General features: G+C 48.5%; 1 protein-coding gene across 2 annotated transcripts in view; it reads right to left on the minus strand.

Annotated features, from left to right (window-relative positions):
• The window catches only part of ADAMTS17 (ADAM metallopeptidase with thrombospondin type 1 motif 17), a 343,861-nt gene that overhangs the window by 8,106 nt on the left and 315,008 nt on the right, over nucleotides 1-20,747 (minus strand). For both annotated transcript variants that reach the window (XM_064569986.1, XM_064569985.1), the window contains exons 20-21: nucleotides 19,729-19,933; nucleotides 15,596-15,748 (exon numbers count right to left, since the gene is read on the minus strand). In XM_064569986.1, coding sequence (XP_064426056.1) covers nucleotides 15,596-15,748; nucleotides 19,729-19,933 — 358 coding nt within the window. The remainder of the gene's footprint in view (nucleotides 1-15,595; nucleotides 15,749-19,728; nucleotides 19,934-20,747) is intronic.

Consider the following 20,747-nt stretch of genomic DNA (forward strand, 5'->3'; position numbering starts at 1 on the left):
GCTGTGAAAGGCTCGTAGTCGTTTAGAAGAACTTTTGAGAACCTTGGGGTGTCTGAGCGAGCCAGCCCCACAGAGGCCGCTTCATTGCGTCAGGTGTTAGAAGACAAACAGTAACCAAGTGGCATGTACAGAAACTTTCACTTCAGTCCAAGCCTGCCCCTGGCCTAACATCCACGGGTAACCACACTCTCCATAGCTGGAGTCAGATTGGGGATAGAGCAGCAGGGGCAGGACAGACCTGTCAGCATACTCCATCCCTCCTTACTGGCTGTGTGACCTTGGGCAGGTTACTTAACCTATCTGAGCCCCAGTTTCTTCATCTGTGGCTTGAGGATAATAAAACTTGCCTTGTAGAATGATTGCGATGATTAGAAAAGCTTGGAACAGGTGACCAGCAGCGAGTGAGCCCTCTGCAAGTGCTACTGTTATTATTAACAGTTAGTGCTTGGACAAGAGCAGAGAGAGCGGACTGGGGAGTCCTTGGAACCCAGGAAAAGGCACTGAGCCGCTTGGCCTGCCGGCCATGCCCCGACACCAGGCCTCCGCAGGCAGGTGTGGCTGTCTGCCTTTCCCTGGCTCCAGGCTGGCAGCTCAGCCAGATAACCTCCAGGAGCACCATTAGAAGCTGACTTGACCCTGAGGACGAACGTGATTCCAGACAGGTCCGAGGGGTTGCTTTTGAACAGCATCCGCTTGTAACTTGAGCTTGCTGCATTTGAGATAACAGGGGCGCAGACCAGGAATTCCATCTCCCCTCGCTCGGCCTCAGCTTTAATTAAACAGCGAGGAGGCCACAGTGTCTCCTGCTAGCATAGGATTAGCCCCAAGCATTGCTGTGAAGCCATTCTGGGGCTTTTAAAAATCCCAGCAAACAGATACGTAAAAAACAACTCTTTTCACTGTGGGGTATTTTTTTTCAGGTCGCTCATTACATTAACATTTAACGTGGCTCCCTGAGACTCGGGAAACAAAGAAATGAAGCAGTAATAAATCCAGGCGGAAAGCTCCCTGCCAGACGACCCGAAGTGAGGGCAGCCCCTCACGCCCCCTCCCCAGCAAGTGCTGGGCCCTGGGCTTACGTCATTCTCGTTAGTCCTCAGTAATCGTCCGGCTAACCGCGGCCGTGACCAGGGCGGCGCTCAGAACACAGTAGGTGCTCAATAAACATGCACCGACTGCATGAAAGGCATCCACATGGGCACAGCACTGCCTTTCAGAGAGGAGGAATGGGAGCCCCAGAGCGTCCATACAGCTCCTCCCCAGTGAGAGCTCCAGCCCCCTCCTACCACCCTGCCCTCCTCCGGGGCCACAGGGCTCCCCAGCAGGGAGGAACCAGGTCTCTGTCACCCCGTGGGGGCCCCCCCTCATGACACGCTCCTCTGCGGCGAGGCCTTCCTTCTCTTCACTTCTCCCAGCTGTAAAATCATGACTACAAATAACACCAGATCCCAAAGGGGTGTTTTGAGAATTAGCTAAAAGAGGTCGTAAAAACCTCAGGAAGAGGGAAATGCTGCAGGAAGGCTTGATACTTGCTTGAGCCCCGGGTTCCGACGGAGGCGGGGGCGGCCGGGCTTCCTCCCCGGGCTCTGGGGTGAGCCGGAGACCTGGCAAGCGGGGAGCCCTCACGGCCCTTTGTTAGCGCCCCCCACCCCCAGTCTCCTGCTCTGAGGGGCCAGCCGGCCCCGGGGCAGGTTTGGCTCGCAGAGCCTGAGGCGGGGCTGGGGGAAGGGCAGACCCTCATGCTAACTCCACTTTCTGCTGGTGTCTGAAAGGCACTTGGCTGGTAAAATGTCAAATGCTCTTCAAAAGCATTTTTGACAGATTTCCCCCCCAGACTTGGCATGAGCCGTGCAACCGTCGGAAGCTGTTGAAACCTGAAATAGCAGGTTTTAAACAGTAATGAAAATCCCCACTGTCTTTGCTCCAGCCTTGAAACTGGAAATGTTTTCTCAGACACACACACACACACACACACACACACACACACACACACACACACAGATTTTGGCCGGGGCCCTATAGCCAGGGAGCCCGAAGGGCAAGGTGACCCCTGACAGCCTGCAAGGGCTGGTGATCCCAAGAGCTTTTGATCATGCTGTGTGAGCCTGGAACAGAGGACCCCGCAGGGCCACTGTCACTATCTGTCCTTGGGCAAGAGCCGTGATCACTCTGGTAGCTTAGCTCTCCCAGCCTGTCAGTGACTGTGTGAAAGACCCTCCACTCCTGCTGGAGGAGGCAGGCCCAGGCACCCAGCAAATGCTACAGCCTGTCTCCTGCCTCCTACGTATGGTGTCACCATGTGCAGGCACCGGTGAATATGAGCCATATTCAGAGCTATTCTAAGACGATTCTGATGAGAGACAGCAGAGCAGGGACGTGGACCTGTGTCCTCCTGACCACGTGCCCTGCTCAGGGGTCACTGATGGAGCATGTGTTCCTTAGGGGCAACAGCTTCTCTGATTCAATGGCGAGATCCAGGTAGTGGCTAAAACCCAGGCTGCCTTGCAGGGGAGCCACCCCTCTCTCTGATCCCTCGCTCCACACAAAGTCAGCTGGTTTGACAAAGGTTACGGGGTGAATGGAGGGGCAGCAGGGAAACCGAGGGGGCAAAGGCATCTGCCATTAGACGATTTATCTCACTTCCATGCAGGCACCTGTCCTGGAAATTTCTGGGGGCTCTTCTGCTCTAGAGCAAGCTCATTTCTCTCAATTGAGCAGATATGAGCTCTAGACCTTTCTCTGGAACTCTATGACCTGGTGGCAGGCTCTGTTCACCCACGCAAAGTGCTCACACCAAGGGGGGTAATCTGCCCTCTCTCCCTTCTGCCCCTGCTCTGAAAAGCACTGAAATGTGATGACTCTCCTTTTCCTGGCTGCTTACATTCCTAAGAGTAATACTGAATGGAGAACTGGCCCTCTGTCTTCACGCAGAGTGCTGGCTGCCTGCGTAGTATGTTTCACAAAGTCCAGAAAAGGGCCCTGATATCCCTGGTGCCTCACACACCTCCTCTTTGATGTCCAAGTTTCTTTTTAATAAGGACTCAACTTTTCATTTCACAAATGAGGGTAGACAACAGGCAGGACCTCAGGGAGAGACAACAGATTGACACTAAAGTGTGAATGACTGATACAAAGCCCTTTTGGGAGCAGGTTGTGATGGCGGGGGCGGGGATGGTGGTGGAGAGAGAGCAGGTAGATACCTGACTTTCTGACAAGCATATGCCTGTGATGGTTAGAGCTGCGGGCATCTTAGAGTTCAGCTCCTTCCTGTTTCAAGTTTGGAATCTAAGCCTCTGGCATTATTATGCACCTGAAAGAAAGGTGGATTAAGAGTCAGAAGGCAGGTACCAGACTCTTAGCCCTGCTGTTTTCTAGTTGTGTGACCTTGGGGAAAAAAAGCCACATCACCACTCTGAGCCAGTTTCCTCATCTGTAAAACGGGGATGGGACCAAATGAGATGATACGAGTGAATATGCTTTGTCAATTCTAAAGCACTAGTGGATGTCAGGGGCTGTTGTCACTGAGCCCAAAAGAAATAGCATCACCCTCCACCAGCAACCCCATCCACAGCTTCCCCAGACAGAGGATGCCTGGGTCCCACAGCACTGTGTTCACACTGGCCCAGGGGGACTCAGTGTGGCCTAAGGTGGTTGGCTCCTTGTCGGTCCATACCTAGGCTGGGTCACTGTCCACTCTCTGTTCACTCCCGTGCCCAGGACAGATCTGGCACATTCTCTCCTGAGAAAAGGAGCACAGGAAGTGCTGCTTGAATCACAGAGACTTGGTTGCAGACCCCCAGCTTGAAGGCAGGCCAGCCTTGCAGAGTGGGGTGCGGGGTCAGGCCCCACCAAAGAAAGTAGGTGCAGGCTTTGGGAGTGGTATGGGCTGAAGCACTTTCTGTAGCAAACCCCTCTCATTCCTTGCTAAGGCCATGTTGCTGAAAGCCCCATCTCCCTGCCCAGAGCGCAGGAAGGCATCTACCAGCTGTCTGGGGACAGCACGGTATAGAACAGAGGCTCTTACATGCTTATTTCTTCCTCTGACCTCCCAAGGCCTCTGGGAGGTGCTGTGATTTCCACATGACAGCCTGGGGCTCGGGTGTGAGGGGCACACCTGGGGCCTGACTGAGGCCTAGGAGTCAGACCAGCTCCCTTCCACGGGACCTCCACTGGCACCAGGAAGTCAATGGTCACTTTGATCCTTTCAGTGAAAGGGAACACCATACTCTTAACACAGAGAGCCAATGGTTTTCTCTAAAAACACCATCCATTAGAGTCCCTCCAGAATAATTTGTTTCTAATTAGAAACATCCCATCAGCTCAGTCGTGATTAATGCCTCTGGTCTTGAAACTGAAACTTCTCAACTTTTGATCAAAAGTCATGCTATTCTAGAAAGAAATGTGATTTCCTCCTTTCCCATTTTAAGTGACATCTCCCTGCCCCCCCGGGTTGAATACCCAGCATTTAGCGGGTGGAAACAATGATTTGCACAGATCTGGAAATAGCGGATATCCCAGGAGGGCAGGTCATTTTTCAAACATGGCAGAGAGCAATAATGCCCTCAGCAGGAATGGGAATGTGAGGTCTGCCCTGCGCGCAGGTCCCTGGTTGGGGTTCAGCCATTTGCTGAGGCTGGGGGAGGGGCCCTGCCTCCCCACAGTCCTGGGTGCTGTTCTCAGGAACCCTCACCCACTACAGGAGAAGATGGGTGCCAGCCCCTTCCCAAGGGATGACGGCTCCTTCTTGCTTCGGTGAGTGCAGGACAGCACCTGCGCCATCTCCTTGGACTAGTGTCCGTCACCTCCCTGGAGACACGCTTATCTTTCTTAACAGCACCTTGGGGACAAGTAATAGGAGATTGCTTGGAGGTAAAATGTCAAAGCTTCCAGATACACTGAGGCTCTGACAGCCCTTGGACTTTTATTGACTTTCCTTCTGGGCAGCTTGCTCGAAGCCTTCAAAGTCTGGCATGTGAGCGGTTTGGAGGCTGGTTACAGGAGAGGGTTTAAAAGTGCACCAACGGGGGGCGGGGGGGGGGAGGGCGGAGCAAGATGGCGGAGGAGTAGGAGACCTGGATTTCGTCTGGTCTCAGGAATTCAGCTGGTTAGGGATCAAACCATTCTGAACACCTACAAACCCAACAGGAGATCAAAGAAAGGAATAGCAACAACTCTCTGAACAGAAAAGCGACCACTTTCTGGAAGGTAGGACGTGCAGAGAAGTGAATCCGAGGCGATATTCGGGAGGATAGACGGCGGGGCAGGGGCCTCTGTCAGTCGCTTCTGGCAAGTGATAGAGCCGCGTGTGGAGCACAAAATCGGAACTTTTAGAAGTCGGCTCCGCTGAGGGAGGTCGCTCCGGTGGCTAAGCAGGGGGTGGAACCCTCGTGGGACAGCATGGTCTCAGGACCCTCGGGGTCACAGAAACACCGGGGGTGCCTGAGTGTGGCAGAGCTCCCAGGTATCGGAGCGGGGAAGCCGGCTGCAGAGGCGGAGCCCAGGCACGGGCTCTCAGCTTGGGGTGGCCATAAACCGTGATCCGAGGCACAGTCGGGCCCCTGCTCCTCCAGCAGGGACCCAACAAGCGGCAGATCCGGGGAGACTCACCTTCCTCCCCCGGGGGGAGCAGCGCGGGAGCGCACCGCAGGGATCTGCTGGGTTTGGAGACCACACAGGGTCGGGTGCCAGAGATAGAAACGCTCGGTCACAGGCCAGGTGAGCACACAGTGCAGCTGGAGACGGGGGAGATGGGAGTGACTGATGGCTTTTCTCTGGGGGCACACTGAGAGCGGGGCCCCAAGTTCTTGGCTCCTCCGGGGCGGAGATTGGGAGGCCACCATTTTCACTCTTGTCCTCCAAAGCTGTACAGAAAGCTTGCAGGGAACAAAAGCTCCAGAGAGCAAACCCGAGCGGATTACTTAGCCCAGACCGGGCAAGGGTGGGGCAATTCCGCCTCTGGCAAAGACATTTGGAAACCATGGCAACAGGCCCCTCCCCCAGAAGATCAGCAAGAACAGCCAGCCAAGACCAAGTTTACCGATCAATGAGAATGGCAGAACTCCAGCGCTAGGGGAATACTGCACATAGAATCCATGGCTTTTTTACCATGGTTCTTTAGTCTTTCAAAGTTAATTTTCTTTTTTAATTTATCTTTTTCCCTTTTTAAACCAAAAAGCATTTTTACTTTTCATTTCTAGAGTCATATTCTATCCCTTCATAGTAGTTACCCTTATTTTTGGCATATATATATAAGTTGTTCTCTCTTTAAAATTTTGAGATACAGTTTCTTCTAACAGATCAAAATATACCCAAAATCTCTAGTGTATGGCTTTGTTCTAGTCTCCTGTCTGATCACATTCTCTGCCTTTTTTTTTTTTCATTTATTTTTAAATCCTCTTCTTTCTTTTTTCAAACAACTTATCAATTCCTTTTATAAAATTTTTTTATAATTTTCATCTTTACAGTCATATTCCATCCCTTCATCATATCAACCCTTATTTTTGTACATATATAAGTTTTTCTTTCTTTAAAATTTTGGGATGTACTTTCTTCTAACAGACCAAAATACACCCAAAATCTAGTGTGTGGCACTGATCTATGCACCAGCCTGATTATATTTGATCATATTCTGTTTTTTTTTGTTTTGTTCTGTTTTTGTTTGTTTTTATCTTTTTCTTTTTTCTTTCTTTCTCTTTCTTTTCCCCTGGCTTCAGGTCTTTTCTGATTTGTTTAGAGTATATTTTCTGGGGATTTTGTTACCCTGTTAGCATTTTGTTCTCTCATTCACCTATTCTCCTCTGGACAAAATGACAAGATGGAAAAAAATCACCTCAACAAAAAGAACAAGAGGTAGTACCAACTGCCAGGGACCTACTCAATATGGACATTAGTACGATGTCAGATCTAGAGTTCAGAATCATCACTTTAAAGATACTAGCTGGGCTTGAAAAAAACATGGAACTTATTAGAGAAACCCTTTCTGGAGAACTAAAAGAACTAAAATCTAACCAAGTCGAAATCAAAAAGGCTATTAATGAGGTACAATAAAAAATGGGGCACTCACTGCTAGGATAAATGAGGCAGGAGAGAGAATCAGTGATATAGAAGACCAACTGATGGAAAATAAAGAAGCTGAGAAAAAGAGAGATAAACAACTACTGGATCACGAGGGCAGAATTCGAGAGATAAGTGATACCATAAGATGAAACAACATTAGAATAATTGGGATCCCAGAAGAAGAAGAAAGAGAGAGAGGGGCAGAAGGTATATTGGAGCAAATTAGAGCAGAGAACTTCCCTAATTTGGGGAAGGAAACAGGCATCAAAATCCAGGAGGCACAGAGAACCCCTCTCAAAATCAATAAAAATAGGTCAACACCCCGACATCTAATAGTAAAACTTATGAGTCTCAGAGACAAAGAGAAAATCCTGAAAGCAGCTCGGGAGAAGAGATCTGTAACCTACAATGGTAGAAACATTAGATTGGCAACAGACCTATCCACAGAGACCTGGCAGGCCAGAAAGGACTGGCATGATATATTCAGAGCACTAAACGAGAAAAATATGCAGTGAAGAATACTATATCCAGCTAGGCTCTCATTGAAAATAGAAGGAGAGATAAAAAGCTTCCAGGACAAACAAAAACCAAAGGAATTTGCAAACATGAAACCAGCCCTACAAGAAATATTGAAAGGGGTCCTCTAAGCAAAGACAGAGCCTAAAAGCAACATAGGCCAGAAAGGAACACAGACAATATACAATAACAGTCACCTTCAGGCAATACAATGGCACTAAATTCCTATCTTTCAATAGTTACCCTGAATGTAAATGGGCTAAATGCCCCAATCAAAAGACACAGGCTATCAGATTGGATTAAAAAACAAGACCCATAGATATGCTGTCTGCAAGAGACTCATTTTAGACCCAAAGACACCCCCAGATTGAAAGTGAGGGGGTGGAAAACCATTTACCATGCTAATGGACACCAAAAGAAAGCTGGGGTGGCAATCCTTATATCAGACAAATTAGATTTTAAACTAAAGACTGTAATAAGAGATGAGGAAGGACACTATATCCTACTTAAAGGGTCTATCCAACAAGATCTAACAATTGTAAATATCTATGTCCCTATCATGGGAGCGGCCAATTATATAAGCCAATTAATAACGAAAGCAAAGAAACACATCGACAACAATACAATAATAGTGGGGGACCTTAACACCCCCCTCACTGAAATGGACAGATTATCTAAGCAAAAGATCAACAAGGAAATAAAGACTTTAAATGACACACTGGACCAAATGGACTTCATAGACATATTCAGAACATTCCATCCCAAAGCAACGGAATACACATTCTTCTCTAGTGCCCATGGAACATTCTCCAGAAGAGATCACATCCTAGGTCACAAATCAGGTCTCAACCGGTACCAAAAGACTGGGATCATTCCCTGCCTATTTTCGGACCACAATGCTTTGAAACTAGAACTCAATCACAAGAGGAAAATTGGAAAGAACTCAAATACATGGAGGCTAAAGAATATCCTACTAAAGAATGAATGGGTTAACCAGGAAATTAAAGAAGAATTAAAAAAATCCTTGGAAACCAATGAAAATGAAAACACAACTGTTCAAAATCTTCGGGATGCAGCAAAGGCAGTCCTAAGAGGAAAGTATATAGCAATACAAGTCTTTCTCAAGAAACAAGAAAGGTCTCAAATACACAACCTAACCCTACACCTAAAGGAGTTGGAGAAAGAACAGCAAATAAAGCCTAAACCCAGCAGGAGAAGAGAAATCATAAAGATCAGAGCAGAAATCAATGAAATAGAAACCAAGAGAACAGTAGAACACTTCAACGAAACTAGGAGCTGGTTCTTTGAAAGAATTAACAAGATTGATAAACCCCTGGCCAGATTTATCAAAAAGAAAAGAGAAATGACCCAAATCAACAAAATCGTGAATGAAAGAGGAGAGATCACAACCAACACCAAGGAAATACAAACAATTATAAGAACATATTATGAGCAACTGTATGCCAGCATATTAGATAAACTGGAAGAAATGGATGCATTCCTAGAGATGTATCAACTACCAAAACTGAACCAGGAAGAAATAGAAAACCTGAACAGACCTATGACCACTAAGGAAATTGAAGCAGTCATCAAAAATCTCCCAAGAAACAAAAGTCCAGGGCCAGATGGCTTGCCAGGGGAATTCCACCAAACTTTTAAAGAAGAATTAATACCTATTCTTCTGAAACTGTTCCAAAAAATAGATGGAAGGAAAACTTCCAAACTCATTTTATGAGGCCACCATTACCTTGATCTCCAAACCAGACAAAGACCCCATCAGAAAGGAGAATTACAGACCAATATCCGTGATGAACATGGATGCAAAAATTCTCACCAAAATACTAGCCAATAGGATCCAACAGTACATTAAAAGGATTATTCACCACGACCCAGTGGGATTTATCCCTGGGCTGCAAAGTTGGTTCAACATCCGCAAATCAATCAATGTGATACAATACCTTAACAAAAGAAAGAACAAGAATCATATGATCCTCTCAATAGATGCAGAAAAAACATTTGACAAAGTACAGCATCCTTTCTTGATCAAAACTCTTCAGAGTATAGGGATAGAGGGTACATACTTCAATATCCTAAAAGCCATCTATGAAAAACCTACAGCGAATATCATTCTCAATGGGGAAAAACTGAGAGCTTTCCCCCTAAGGTCGGGAACGCGTCAGGGATGTCCACTATCACTGCTGCTGTTCAATATAGTATTAGAAGTCCTAGCCACAGCAATCAGACAACAAAAAGAAATCAAAGGCATCCAAATCGGCAAAGAAGAAGTCAAACTCACTCTTTGCAGATGATTTGATACTTTATGTGGAAAACCCAAAAGACTCCACCCCAAAACTGCTAGAACTCATACAGGAATTCAGTCAAGTGGCAGGATATAAAGTCAATGCACAGAAATCAGTGGCATTCCTATACACCAACAACAAGACAGAAGAAAGAGAAATTAAGGAGTCAATCCCATTTACAATTGCACCCAAAACCATAAGATACCGAGGAATAAATCTAACCAAAGAGGTAAAGAATCTGTACTCAGAAAACTATAAAATACTCATGAAAGAAATTGAGGAAGACACAAAGAAATGGAAAAATGTTCCATGCTCATGGATTGGAAGAACAAATATTGTGAAGATGTCAATGCTACCTAGAGCAATCTACACATTCAATGCAATCCCCATCAAAGTACCATCCACTTTTTTCAAAGAAATGGAACAAATAATCCTAATATTTGTATGGAACCAGAAAAGACCCCGAATTGCCAGGGGAATGCTGAAAAAGAAATGCAAAGCTGGCAGCATCACAATTCCGGACTTCCAGCTCTATTACAAAGCTGTCATCATCAAGACAGCATGGTACTGGCACAAAAACAGACACATAGATCAATGGAACAGAATAGAGAGCCCAGAAGTGGACCCTCAACTCTATGGTCAACTCATCTTTGACAAAGCAGGAAAGAATGTCCAATGGAAAAAAGACAGTCTCTTCAACAAATGGTGTTGGGAAAATTGGATAGCCACATGCAGAAGAATGAAACTGGACCATTTCCTTACACCACACACAAAAATAGACTCCAAATGGTTGAAAGACCTAAATGTGAGGCAGGAGTCCACCAAAATCCTAAAGAACACAGGCAGCAATCTCTTCGACCTCAGCCTCAGCAACTTCTTCCTAGAAACATCACCAAAGGCAAGGGAAGCAAGGACAAAAATGAACTATTGGGACTTCATCAAGATAAAAAGCTTTTGCACAGCAAAAGAAACAGTCCACAAAACCAAAGACAACTGACAGAATGGGAGAAGGTATTTGCAAATGACATATCAGATAAAGGGCTAGTATCCAAAATCTATAAAGAACTTATCAAACTCAACACCCAAAGAACAAGAATCCAATCAAGAAATGGGCAGAAGACATGAACAGACATTTTTCCAAAGAAGACATCCAAATGGCAACAGACACATGAAAAAGTGCTCAACATCGCTCGGCATCAGGGAAATCCAAATCAAAACCTCAATGAGATACCACCTCACACCAGTCAGAATGGCTAAAATTAACAAGTCAGGAAACGACAGATGTTGGCGGGGATGCGGAGAAAGGGGAACCCTCCTACACTGTTGGTGGGAATGCAAGCTGGTGCAACCACTCTGGAAAACAGTATGGAGGTTCCTCAAAAAGTTGAGAATAGAGCTACCATACGATCCAGCAATTGCACTACTGGGTATTTACCCCAAAGGTACAAATGTAGGGATCCGAAGGGGTACGTGCACCCCGATGTTTATAGCAGCCATGTCCACAATAGCCAAAGTGTGGAAAGAGCCAAGATGTCCATCGACAGATGAATGGATAAAGAAGACATGGTATATATGTACAATGGAATATTATGCAGCCATCAAAAGGAATGAGATCTTGCCATTTGCAACAACGTGGTTGGAACTGGAGGGTGTTATGCTGAGTGAAATAAGTCAATCAGAGAAAGACATGTATCATATGACCTCACTGTAATGAGGAATTCTTAATCTCAGGAAACAAACTGAGGGTTGCTGGAGTGGGGGGTGGGGTGGGAGGGATGGGATGACTGGGTGATAGACACTGGGGAGGGTATGTGCTCTGTTAAGCGCTGTGAATTGTGCAAGACTGTTGAATCTCAGATCTGTACCTCTGAAACAAATAATGCAATCTATGTTAAGAAAACAAACAAACAAACAAAAGAAGATGATAGCAGGAGGGGAAGAATGAAGGCGGGGAAGTCGGAGGGGGAGACAAACCATGAGAGACGATGGACTCTGAAAAACAAACAGGGTTCTGGAGGGGAGGGGGGTGGGAGGATGGGTTAGCCTGGTGGTGGGTATTGAGGAGGGCACATTCTGCATGGAGCACTGGGTGTTATGCACAAACAATGAATCATGGAACACTACATCAAAAACTAATGATTTAATGTATGGTGATTAACATAACAATAAAAAAATAAAAATAAATAAAAGTGCACCAACGCCATGTGTGTGACAAGGGCACTGTCCACAAGCTGTAGAGTGAAGATAAGAGGTCAATGGCAAAGCAAATCTAACCCAAAGAAGTGTAAATGTCAGGGTACCATCCATCCAGTGGAATCCACTTATGTTGGCCGGTTGCCCAGCAAGTGAGGACAAGGACCCCTATAGGGAACTGTATCTTTCCGCTCTCCAGAGAAGAAATGGGGAAAGGCAACGGGCAGATTTCTAGAACCGTACTCTACAGATTTCTGCAGCTGGGCAGGCCAGACCACCCAGTGATGACTGTGGAGGAGGGAGTGGTGGTGAGGCAAACCGTCAGGGTGGGGGTCCAACAGTTGAGTTTTGTGCGGCCCCTGCCCCATCACGCTTGCTCAGTATGCTCGTGCATACCTGGACTTCCAGTTCCAGGTCTGTGACCAAGTTCTCAGCTTGGTAGATTGAGTCTGCCCTGGGCCCCGGCTCTGGCCAGATGTGCTGGGGAGGGGGCAGCTTCCCACCCCCTCCCCCTGCCATGCTGAGTACTCTCCCCCAAGGCTCTGTGTGCACTAATCCGATGCCATCAGATACCACCCCTGGATGGCAGCCAAGATCATCATCACATGCCATCAATCTTTCCTGTTTTTAAGGCCAGGGATGACTGATCAAGCTGGCTGTGGTAAAAAGCAGGCACTGTGGCCTTCCAATATCTTACTTTCCAGAAAGCTGGGAGGCATTATTCACCATGGCCTGGCTAATAAAGAGGCAGGCCAGCTAAAGGCTCTACTTTGCCTGGTGGACTGTGTGGGGGGGAGTTTGCTAAATGGCAAACCGGCCTCCTCAACCAAGGAGGGGCCCTTGAACAATGGAGGAGGGTGAGCGTGAGCTCAGATCTGGGGTAGCACGGGGATGAGCCTCTCAGGTACGACTCACATTTATTTCCTGGCGTTTTGCAACTCTCCGCATCAGGAAGCTCATGGTACTTAAGAAAACAAAAGTGTCCATCTGGTCTTCAAAGCCCGAATGGTGAGGCTGGAGAAACCCAGGCTCTGGAGAGCCAATGACCATCTCTAGGACATGCTGTGGCTCAAAGGTACCATCATGGGGCCTCCGGAGCCCTTCGCATATGGACTGAACTCTGACCTGGGGTTCAGACTTTGGACTCTGCTGGAGCACTGTGGGCCAGTCACTTAATCTCTGAGCATCTACTGTCTCTTCTAGAAAACAGGGCCAAGGACCTGGTCGGAGGGCAGAGGCGCAGGGGTAGACCTCAAACTCTGATGGCTGCATGCAGCCCAGGCCCTCCTTGACCCCTCCCCTCCCCTCCGCTTCCTGCCCAGGGATATCTATGACCATGGAGGTCACCCTTCGCTAGCATAGGCTGCATGTGGGGTGTGACCACAGGACCCTTCTAATTCCCCAAGTAGAATGACAGCTTTGTTCCAGTCCACACCTGGACATTTGGAGTCCAAACAATGGTCTTCTGCCTCTTACTCTGTTGGGGAGCTCCCCTTCTATGTCTTCTGACAATTCTGACACAGAACACTCCCAAAATGCTTTCTTATTGATCAGAACCCAAACTGTTGAGAGCTCGCTTACATTTCCCTGGGCCTTTGGGATACACTGGTGACCCTTCTCAAGCTGAGTCCGACATGGTTGGCCATGAGACAACATTTCTTGGCATGGTTCTATAAAAGGCTGGGCCCTCCGATCGATAAGACAAAGTTAGATGAGATCAGAACAGGTTAGTCCTGGGGACTGTGCCTCCTGGGGACCCAGCGTAAACACTGGGTGCTGGGTTTGGGGCAGGAAAAATGGCCTGAGTTGTCAAAGCGCTTAGTCACAGATATTAATGCCTTGAAAGCTCTGAGCGTCTCTGAGAAACAGGCAGGGCCAGCGTTAATGATTCTCCATTGCAGCGATAAAGAGACTGAGGGCCAGAGAGGTTAAGATACGTTAAATGGTGAGTCAGAGCTGTAACTCAGCCCCTTGATGCCTCTCTCACAGGACTCGAGGTTCTAATGGCATTTTTGCAAGAGCCTTCAAGTGAAGTTCAAGTGAAGCCTCCTCCAAAGGAAGACATCCTGGCAACTCCATTCTACGTGTTATTACATTCATGGAGAAACTGGACTGTTGGCCCGGTTCTATTGCTTTGGTCAGATCTCTGATCAGGGAGTAAATAAAAAGGAGGTGTTTTTGGTCTTCCCCAAATTCGCAGTTATCCAGAAGCTGCATTTTAGCATAGCTGGCAAACTGGAACCTGAGAAATTGGCTTTTGTGCCCTCCAGGAGTTTGGAGGAGTTTGTATTCTCATTTGCAGGGAGGTGGCATTTCTGGGAGGACCCGATCTGGGTAAGTTTTGCTTTCTAATGGCCAAACCATCTCTCCTTCCAAACCAAATTACTGCCTGGGCCAGGCAGCTAAATCAAAACGCATAGTGGCTAGAGGAGTGTGGGGGGCTGGAGGAGGGCCAGGGCCTGGGGAAAGGCACCAGGCCTCCTTGGCCCCAGGTCACAGTGGCCAAGTGAGGACGAGGACACATCGCCATGTTGCCAGATTTCCAGACAAGGGCCCCCAAATCCAGATTTTCAGGCGAAATCGCCCTGTTTTTAAATGTTAGTAGCTAATTCCAGAATGTTTATGATATCACGCAGGCCACGCAAAAACTGGGGGCCCTCGGGCCACCCAGTCTGCAAACTTGGGGTGAAGAGACATCAAGAGAAGTGAACGGGGAGTTTTCAGTTGTGAAGACCAAAAAAGAAACACAAACACCCTCTGCTGCCATTAGAAATTTTCCTTAGAAAATCAGACGTTAGCGAATGTCCCTAGAAGTTCTCTGGTTTTTGGGAAAAGGTTCCCTGGCAGGCCTCCTGGCCGGTGCTCATGTGGGACAGCGGTACTTACCTCAGCTCCCCCCTCCCCCCAGGAAACAGGCCTCAGAGGTAATGGGTTCACAGATACTAGGGCAATGAATAAAAGAAGAGCTGAACAGCAAAGAAGTTTTCACATCTGATTTACGTTGCGGTGCTCTTTCACCCTCTCTGCACCCCCACCCCGGGCTGCAGGCCAGGCTCTAGAAGATGGCTCTTCCTTTCTGCCTGCCCCCCCCAGAGCCCCCGCCTGCCTGCCCATGCATTGTGCGGACCCTCACCCAGGGGTCCTGAAAGTGAAGGGAAGTGCTGTTTGCCCCTGACCCCCCTCCACGTCCGTTTCGGCCAAGGCCCCTCCGTGTTTACGAGGCTTTTGTGATGGCCAATGGCCAAGCCCCCCGAGGGATGCTGGGGCACAGGCCGCACACAGCACAGGGCAGCCAACTGGGATCCGGGGCACGCTGCTCCATACTTTGGGAGGCATTCGGTTTCCTTCTGAATGCACACGGCACAGGGTCATGGGCAGGTGCAGAGCTTGGATAGAAAGCGAACTTGCCTGGGTAGCCTGGGTAGCCTGGGACTGCCTCATGCAATGGAAGCCCACGTGATTGCTGAGCTCCTGTTTGCAGAGCTCCCGCGCGGGCAGGCAGGGTGGAGACGCAGGCCCGCCGGACTCACCTTGGACCAGTCCCCGGTCTTCCACTCATAGCAGCCCGAGTAGTCCTCGCACGCCTCCTCTGCTTTGGGCCTCGTGGACGCATCGCATTTTCCTTGCGAGTTGGTGCACGTCACAGTTCGTTTTCGCGTCCCTTTGCCACAGGTGGCCGAGCACTGCAAGACACGGTTTGGATGTTTGATCCGGTCTGGTGCAGCTCAAGGTCATCAACGCCTATTAAGTCACAACAATGTGCCAGCCCCAGGGCCGCGGACGCAAGGATGAGGATGCTGCTGGACTTCTAGAGTCTGAAGCACATGGTCCCAGCTGTGACTCCAGCCAAGTGGCCAGTGACGGGGGGAGGGCCACAGGAGTGGGGAGAGGTCCAGGTACCAGAAGACCAAACTAGGAATTTAGTGGCCTGCTACCAGGTCCAAAAGACTGATGCAGTGGAGAAGTTCAAGGGGCAAATGCTGGTGGACCCTTGAGCAGAGCAGGGGACGGGGCCAGGGGAAGCCAGGTAAGGACACCCAGGCAAAGATGTCTGAGGCCCTTGACTCCTCCGAGCTGGCCTCTAGCTCCGTGCACGCTGCCTGGGCCAGCCTGGGGCAAAATGACAGGCTCAGGGTGGAACACGGGGAGATGCAAACCCAACCCACAGGTGACTTTCATGTTAGGCCGTCGGCAAGCTCTTGTAGAGAGCTACAGTGACTGTGTTAAGTGTGGATGCCAAGAGCATCACTGAGCAATGGTCCCTGTGGTAATTTACCTACTTCCCGGGAGACACTGCAAGAGAAAGTGTGGTGCAGGGACCCAAAGAGGGCCTGAGGAATGACAAATCATGTGCGAGCCCTGAGAATTCAAGATTCCCATGCCCTCAGGCAGCAAGACCCACAGAAGAAGGGGTGAGCGGTGGGGTGACAGCTGTGAACAGGGTGGACCTGCGGGGTGTATCTGGAGCCTGCTCCTGGCGTGCTCCCCCTGCACTCAGGGAGGGACCTCGCCGGGCTCCGAGATTGCTTAGCCACCTCAAAACAAAGCAGAAGGAAGCCCAGGCAGAGCAGACCTGTGACCTTGTGAGGATGGGACTGACTGTGCACGATCCGGCCAGCAAGAGGAGGTGACGCGTCCTGCAAACCCAGGGAGCTCTCTCTTATTTGCCGGGTACGGAAGCCCTGCCTGTCTCCACCATGGAAGCAAACACGTAACTTGCGGAGATGTTGGCCTGAAGGCTGTATTCTGCCAAGAGGTACAGACACAGTGAGCCCCAGGCTCCCAACAGCTGGGTCCTAGAGCTATGGCGGGGACAGCCCATGCACTGTGGTGGCACAAAATGGAGCCCTCACAAGTCGAGCGTCTGCTTTCATACTTGCTTGATTTACCAGAAATATACAGCAGATATTCTTGAGCCACAGCAAACTTGATTTTTTAAAAAAGTTCCACTGTGTCCCCTGGGAAAATGCACCTACAGGACAAAAGTTGTTCTTTATAGTTCTATTATTAACATTTATCCCAAAATGTTATGTAGCTTTATTTTTCCAATGAGTTCAATTTAGCTCTCCGAGGCTTTTTTTTCTTTCTCTCTCTTTTTTTTTTCTGAGACTAACTTAGATTGGCTTGTTTTAGAAGAAATACACATACTTCAGAACTGGTTGTGGTGTCATCTGGGGGGAGCTGGAGAACATGCGCATTTGGTCCTGTGTGCGGGTGAGGGGTCGGCTTTATAGGATCTTGGATGCAAGGGGTCAGTCCAGAGCAGGCGTCACCGTCTTGGGCAGGATGGGTTGTGGCTGGGAGGGCCACTGCTGGGAGCCTGGGTTACCGAGCTGAAGGTCAATCTCTCTGCTTCTCTGCATGGTGATGCTCCCTGACCATTTCATTAGCTCTGCCTTGACCATTTGACTTGTGGGCTCCTCCCTCGCACGCACCCACACCCACGCTCTTTCTTCAACTAGAAGCCTACTCACCACTTCTGCCAGACTTCCTGCATTGTCTTACTCTATTCTGCATTCCCTGTTCCTTTCCCTTGAATTTCAAACACTGTAATGTCTAGCCTGTTTCTTGACCAAACGCTGGCTCAGCCCTTCTGACCAGAAGGTGGGGCTTCCTCTGGAGGGACCTAGGACAGGAGACAGTCACTCTCTTTTGCTTCCTTCCTGGTATCTGCTCCTCATTCGAACAAAGCTGGGAAGAAGCTGGGGGGTAGACAGTATGGGTGATCAACACTGCTGGCTACATGTAAAGGCAGCCTCCTCAATAAAATAAATTTCTCTGCCACGAGAAATTTAAACCCACTTATTTCCAGAAGAAGGAACATTAAAGGGGCTTCAGCACTGGGGCGCCTGGGTGGCTCCGTCGGTTAAGCATCTGCCATCAGCTCAGGTCATGATCCTGGGGTCCTGGGATCGAGCCCCATGGTGGGCTCCCTGCTCAGTGGAGGGTCTGCTTCTCCCTCTCCCTCCGCCCCTCCTCCTGCTTGTGCTCTCTCTCTCTCTCTCTCAAATAAATAAATAAAATCTTTAAAGGGGCTTCAGCATGTGGTGAAGCAGTAGAAATACCAGTTTGGTGAGCATCTCGTGAATGAGGGCAAGATTTGATTCCAAGTTGACTGTTCAGAAAGAGGCATTTGGCTCGAGCCTAGGGTGAGCCAGAAGGAGACTGATTGGTATGGATACTATTTCAGCATTAGGATCAGGCACACACAGAGATAGAGATGTGAAATTAGAGAGATTTCTTTAAATCTTGCTTCAGTTGTCTCACATTTTCCAGTCTGGTGTTCTTTAATGCTATGGTGATAGCTGATAATGTCAGGCTTGGTTATTTTGGTAAGGACATTTTTTTTTTCTATGAGAAAGAGTCTGAATGGAAAATTTATGGCTTTGATCTGATTAAAACATAAATCTTGTTTGGATCAAGAACCAGGTGATCAAGAACCTCAGGCTCAAGGTGGGTTGGCGGGGGTGGGGGTGGGGATGTGAGACTGCATGCCTGACCCTACCCCTCCAGCAAGTAGTCCCCCTCCCTAAAAGAGGTCCCTTGACTGTTCCACTTACAGTCCTAAGTACATATAAAAGATAAAAATTTTAAACTCTCTCTTTTCCCTAAAATATCATAAAGGGCAGGCTAAAGACTCAGGTCTTTAACGGGTACATGTCAAGATCTGTCTGAAAAGTAAACCCCATTTCAGAGTAGCCAAGGGCAAACTTTTCGTTCATTAAGAATGGGCTGAATACTTTCTTATTCAAAATAATTCCAACTGTTTGGCAATAAAAAAGGAACTTTAAAAATATTTTCCACACTGAAGAGTGTCTTGGATTTAGCCTTTCTGACTTTCCTAGAACACATTTGATGGAGGACCTGAGGGAAACTTGCCCTTTGTTCAGCTTTTTATTTTATGGCCAAACAGTCAAAATATTAAAGCAAAGTCAATGCAAAGCCTTGAAGGATGATATTACCAAAGATAAAATATTTCCAGAATCAGTCTTTCAAGTTAAAACTTAAGGCTTAATTGACCTCTTTCCAAAATGTTTTATGGCATGAGATGTGTGACTCCAACTTGTACACTAAAAACTGTCCCTCCCAGTGTCTGCTTGCCTCTTACAATCCACAAAGACTGGCACAGAGCCTTCCCAACTGATTGCACCAGAATTCAAATACATACATCAAAAGAAAATAAGAAGGTCAGTTGGTTAGTCAGTTGGTCTGTCTACCTACCTACCAACCTACCCCCCAACCCACCCACCCAACCATGCATCCATCCATCCATCTACCCAACCAACCAACCATCCATCCATCCATCCATCCATCCATCCATCCAACCATCCAACCAACCATCCATCCATCCATCTATTGATCGATCGATCGATCCATCCATCCCTCCATCCATCCATCTTTACATGAGAATTTTCATAGGAAATGGGATCGAACTGTGGTAAATATTGTCAAAAACATATATATGATCAAAAACACATTACCCATGTTTGTTTAGCCATACTGTCACCTCAGATGGAATTTAAGAATATGTGAGCTAGAACACATCTTTCTTAGTTATCTGGGGGCTGGCAAGCACTGTGATACTTGGGTTTGAGTCACAAATACCACAGAGGGAAAGGCACCATGTTGGGGTCCCTGTGGAGAAGGCAGCCTGGGCACCCACCTGTGACCACTCAGATGCCTCCCAGATGGACAGGCAGTCCTGGCCTTCGCAGCTCTGCACTGGTGCTGGCCGGGGGCCTGGGCAATAGAGGGGCCGTGTGGTGACGTGGGTGCCATTCTGCAGCTGGTATACGCAGGTCACCTCCCGATGCTGGATGCCCTTTTCACATGTCGCTGAGCAGGGGCTCCATGGGCCTGCCACCCACCTGTCCAGGAGGAGGAGAGACAGTGAAAGAGTAACTGGGTGGGGAGGCCAGCTTCCCTGGAGGGCCTTCCAGACACATCATGGCATCTTGGGCCTGTAACGCGAGGAAGGGAGATGGACGCAGAGAGCTTTGCAACTGACTTTCAAAATAATTCTGAAGTATTAGAGCAGAGGGAGTCCCATGAGTTGCATGGGTCAATGGCTTATTCAAAACAGAAATCCTTCTGCACACAACACCTCTATGGCAGGTTGAATTATTGTTCCTGAGCGGTCGCTCTCCCTGTGGCAGGATTACATATCCCACCCACTGTCTATGCCATGCTTTGTTCAATGGGGTGTCAGTAGACATGAAGCTGGCCATGTCCCAGCAGAAGCTTTGAGTGTGATTATGTGGTTTGGCTCTGCTTCTCTCCGTTTCCTGCCCTCTGCCATGAGAATAGCAGGTCCCAACACAGGGGATGCTCTGACGGCTGAGCTCTGTCATAACAGGACACTGCTGTCAGCCACTGAGATGCTGGGGTGGTCTGTCACCACAACAAAACCTAACTGGTACATCCCTTGACAGAGGACGCCCTGGTACCACCTTGAACACACCAGGACCAGGGACTCCCTGATTTCCAAAGAGTGGAGGACTTCTTGGGTGGGGACTGTCACTCTTGAGGAGGCAACTCATGCGCTGGGATAAGACTGAGCTGGTGAAAGTGCTCCACTAAAATTTGGCCTACCTGCCTTCCATTTCAATGACCCCAATTCGACCAGGGTCTCGGTTGGCCTCAGGGTGTTGGAAAGAAGCTGAGCGGTTGGAAATCATGATT

Source organism: Mirounga angustirostris, unplaced genomic scaffold (assembly GCF_029215605.1).
Source record: "Mirounga angustirostris isolate CCGP_5_RB_7025 unplaced genomic scaffold, mMirAng1.0.hap1 SCAF_9, whole genome shotgun sequence".
Classification (NCBI taxonomy): Eukaryota; Metazoa; Chordata; class Mammalia; order Carnivora; family Phocidae; genus Mirounga; species Mirounga angustirostris.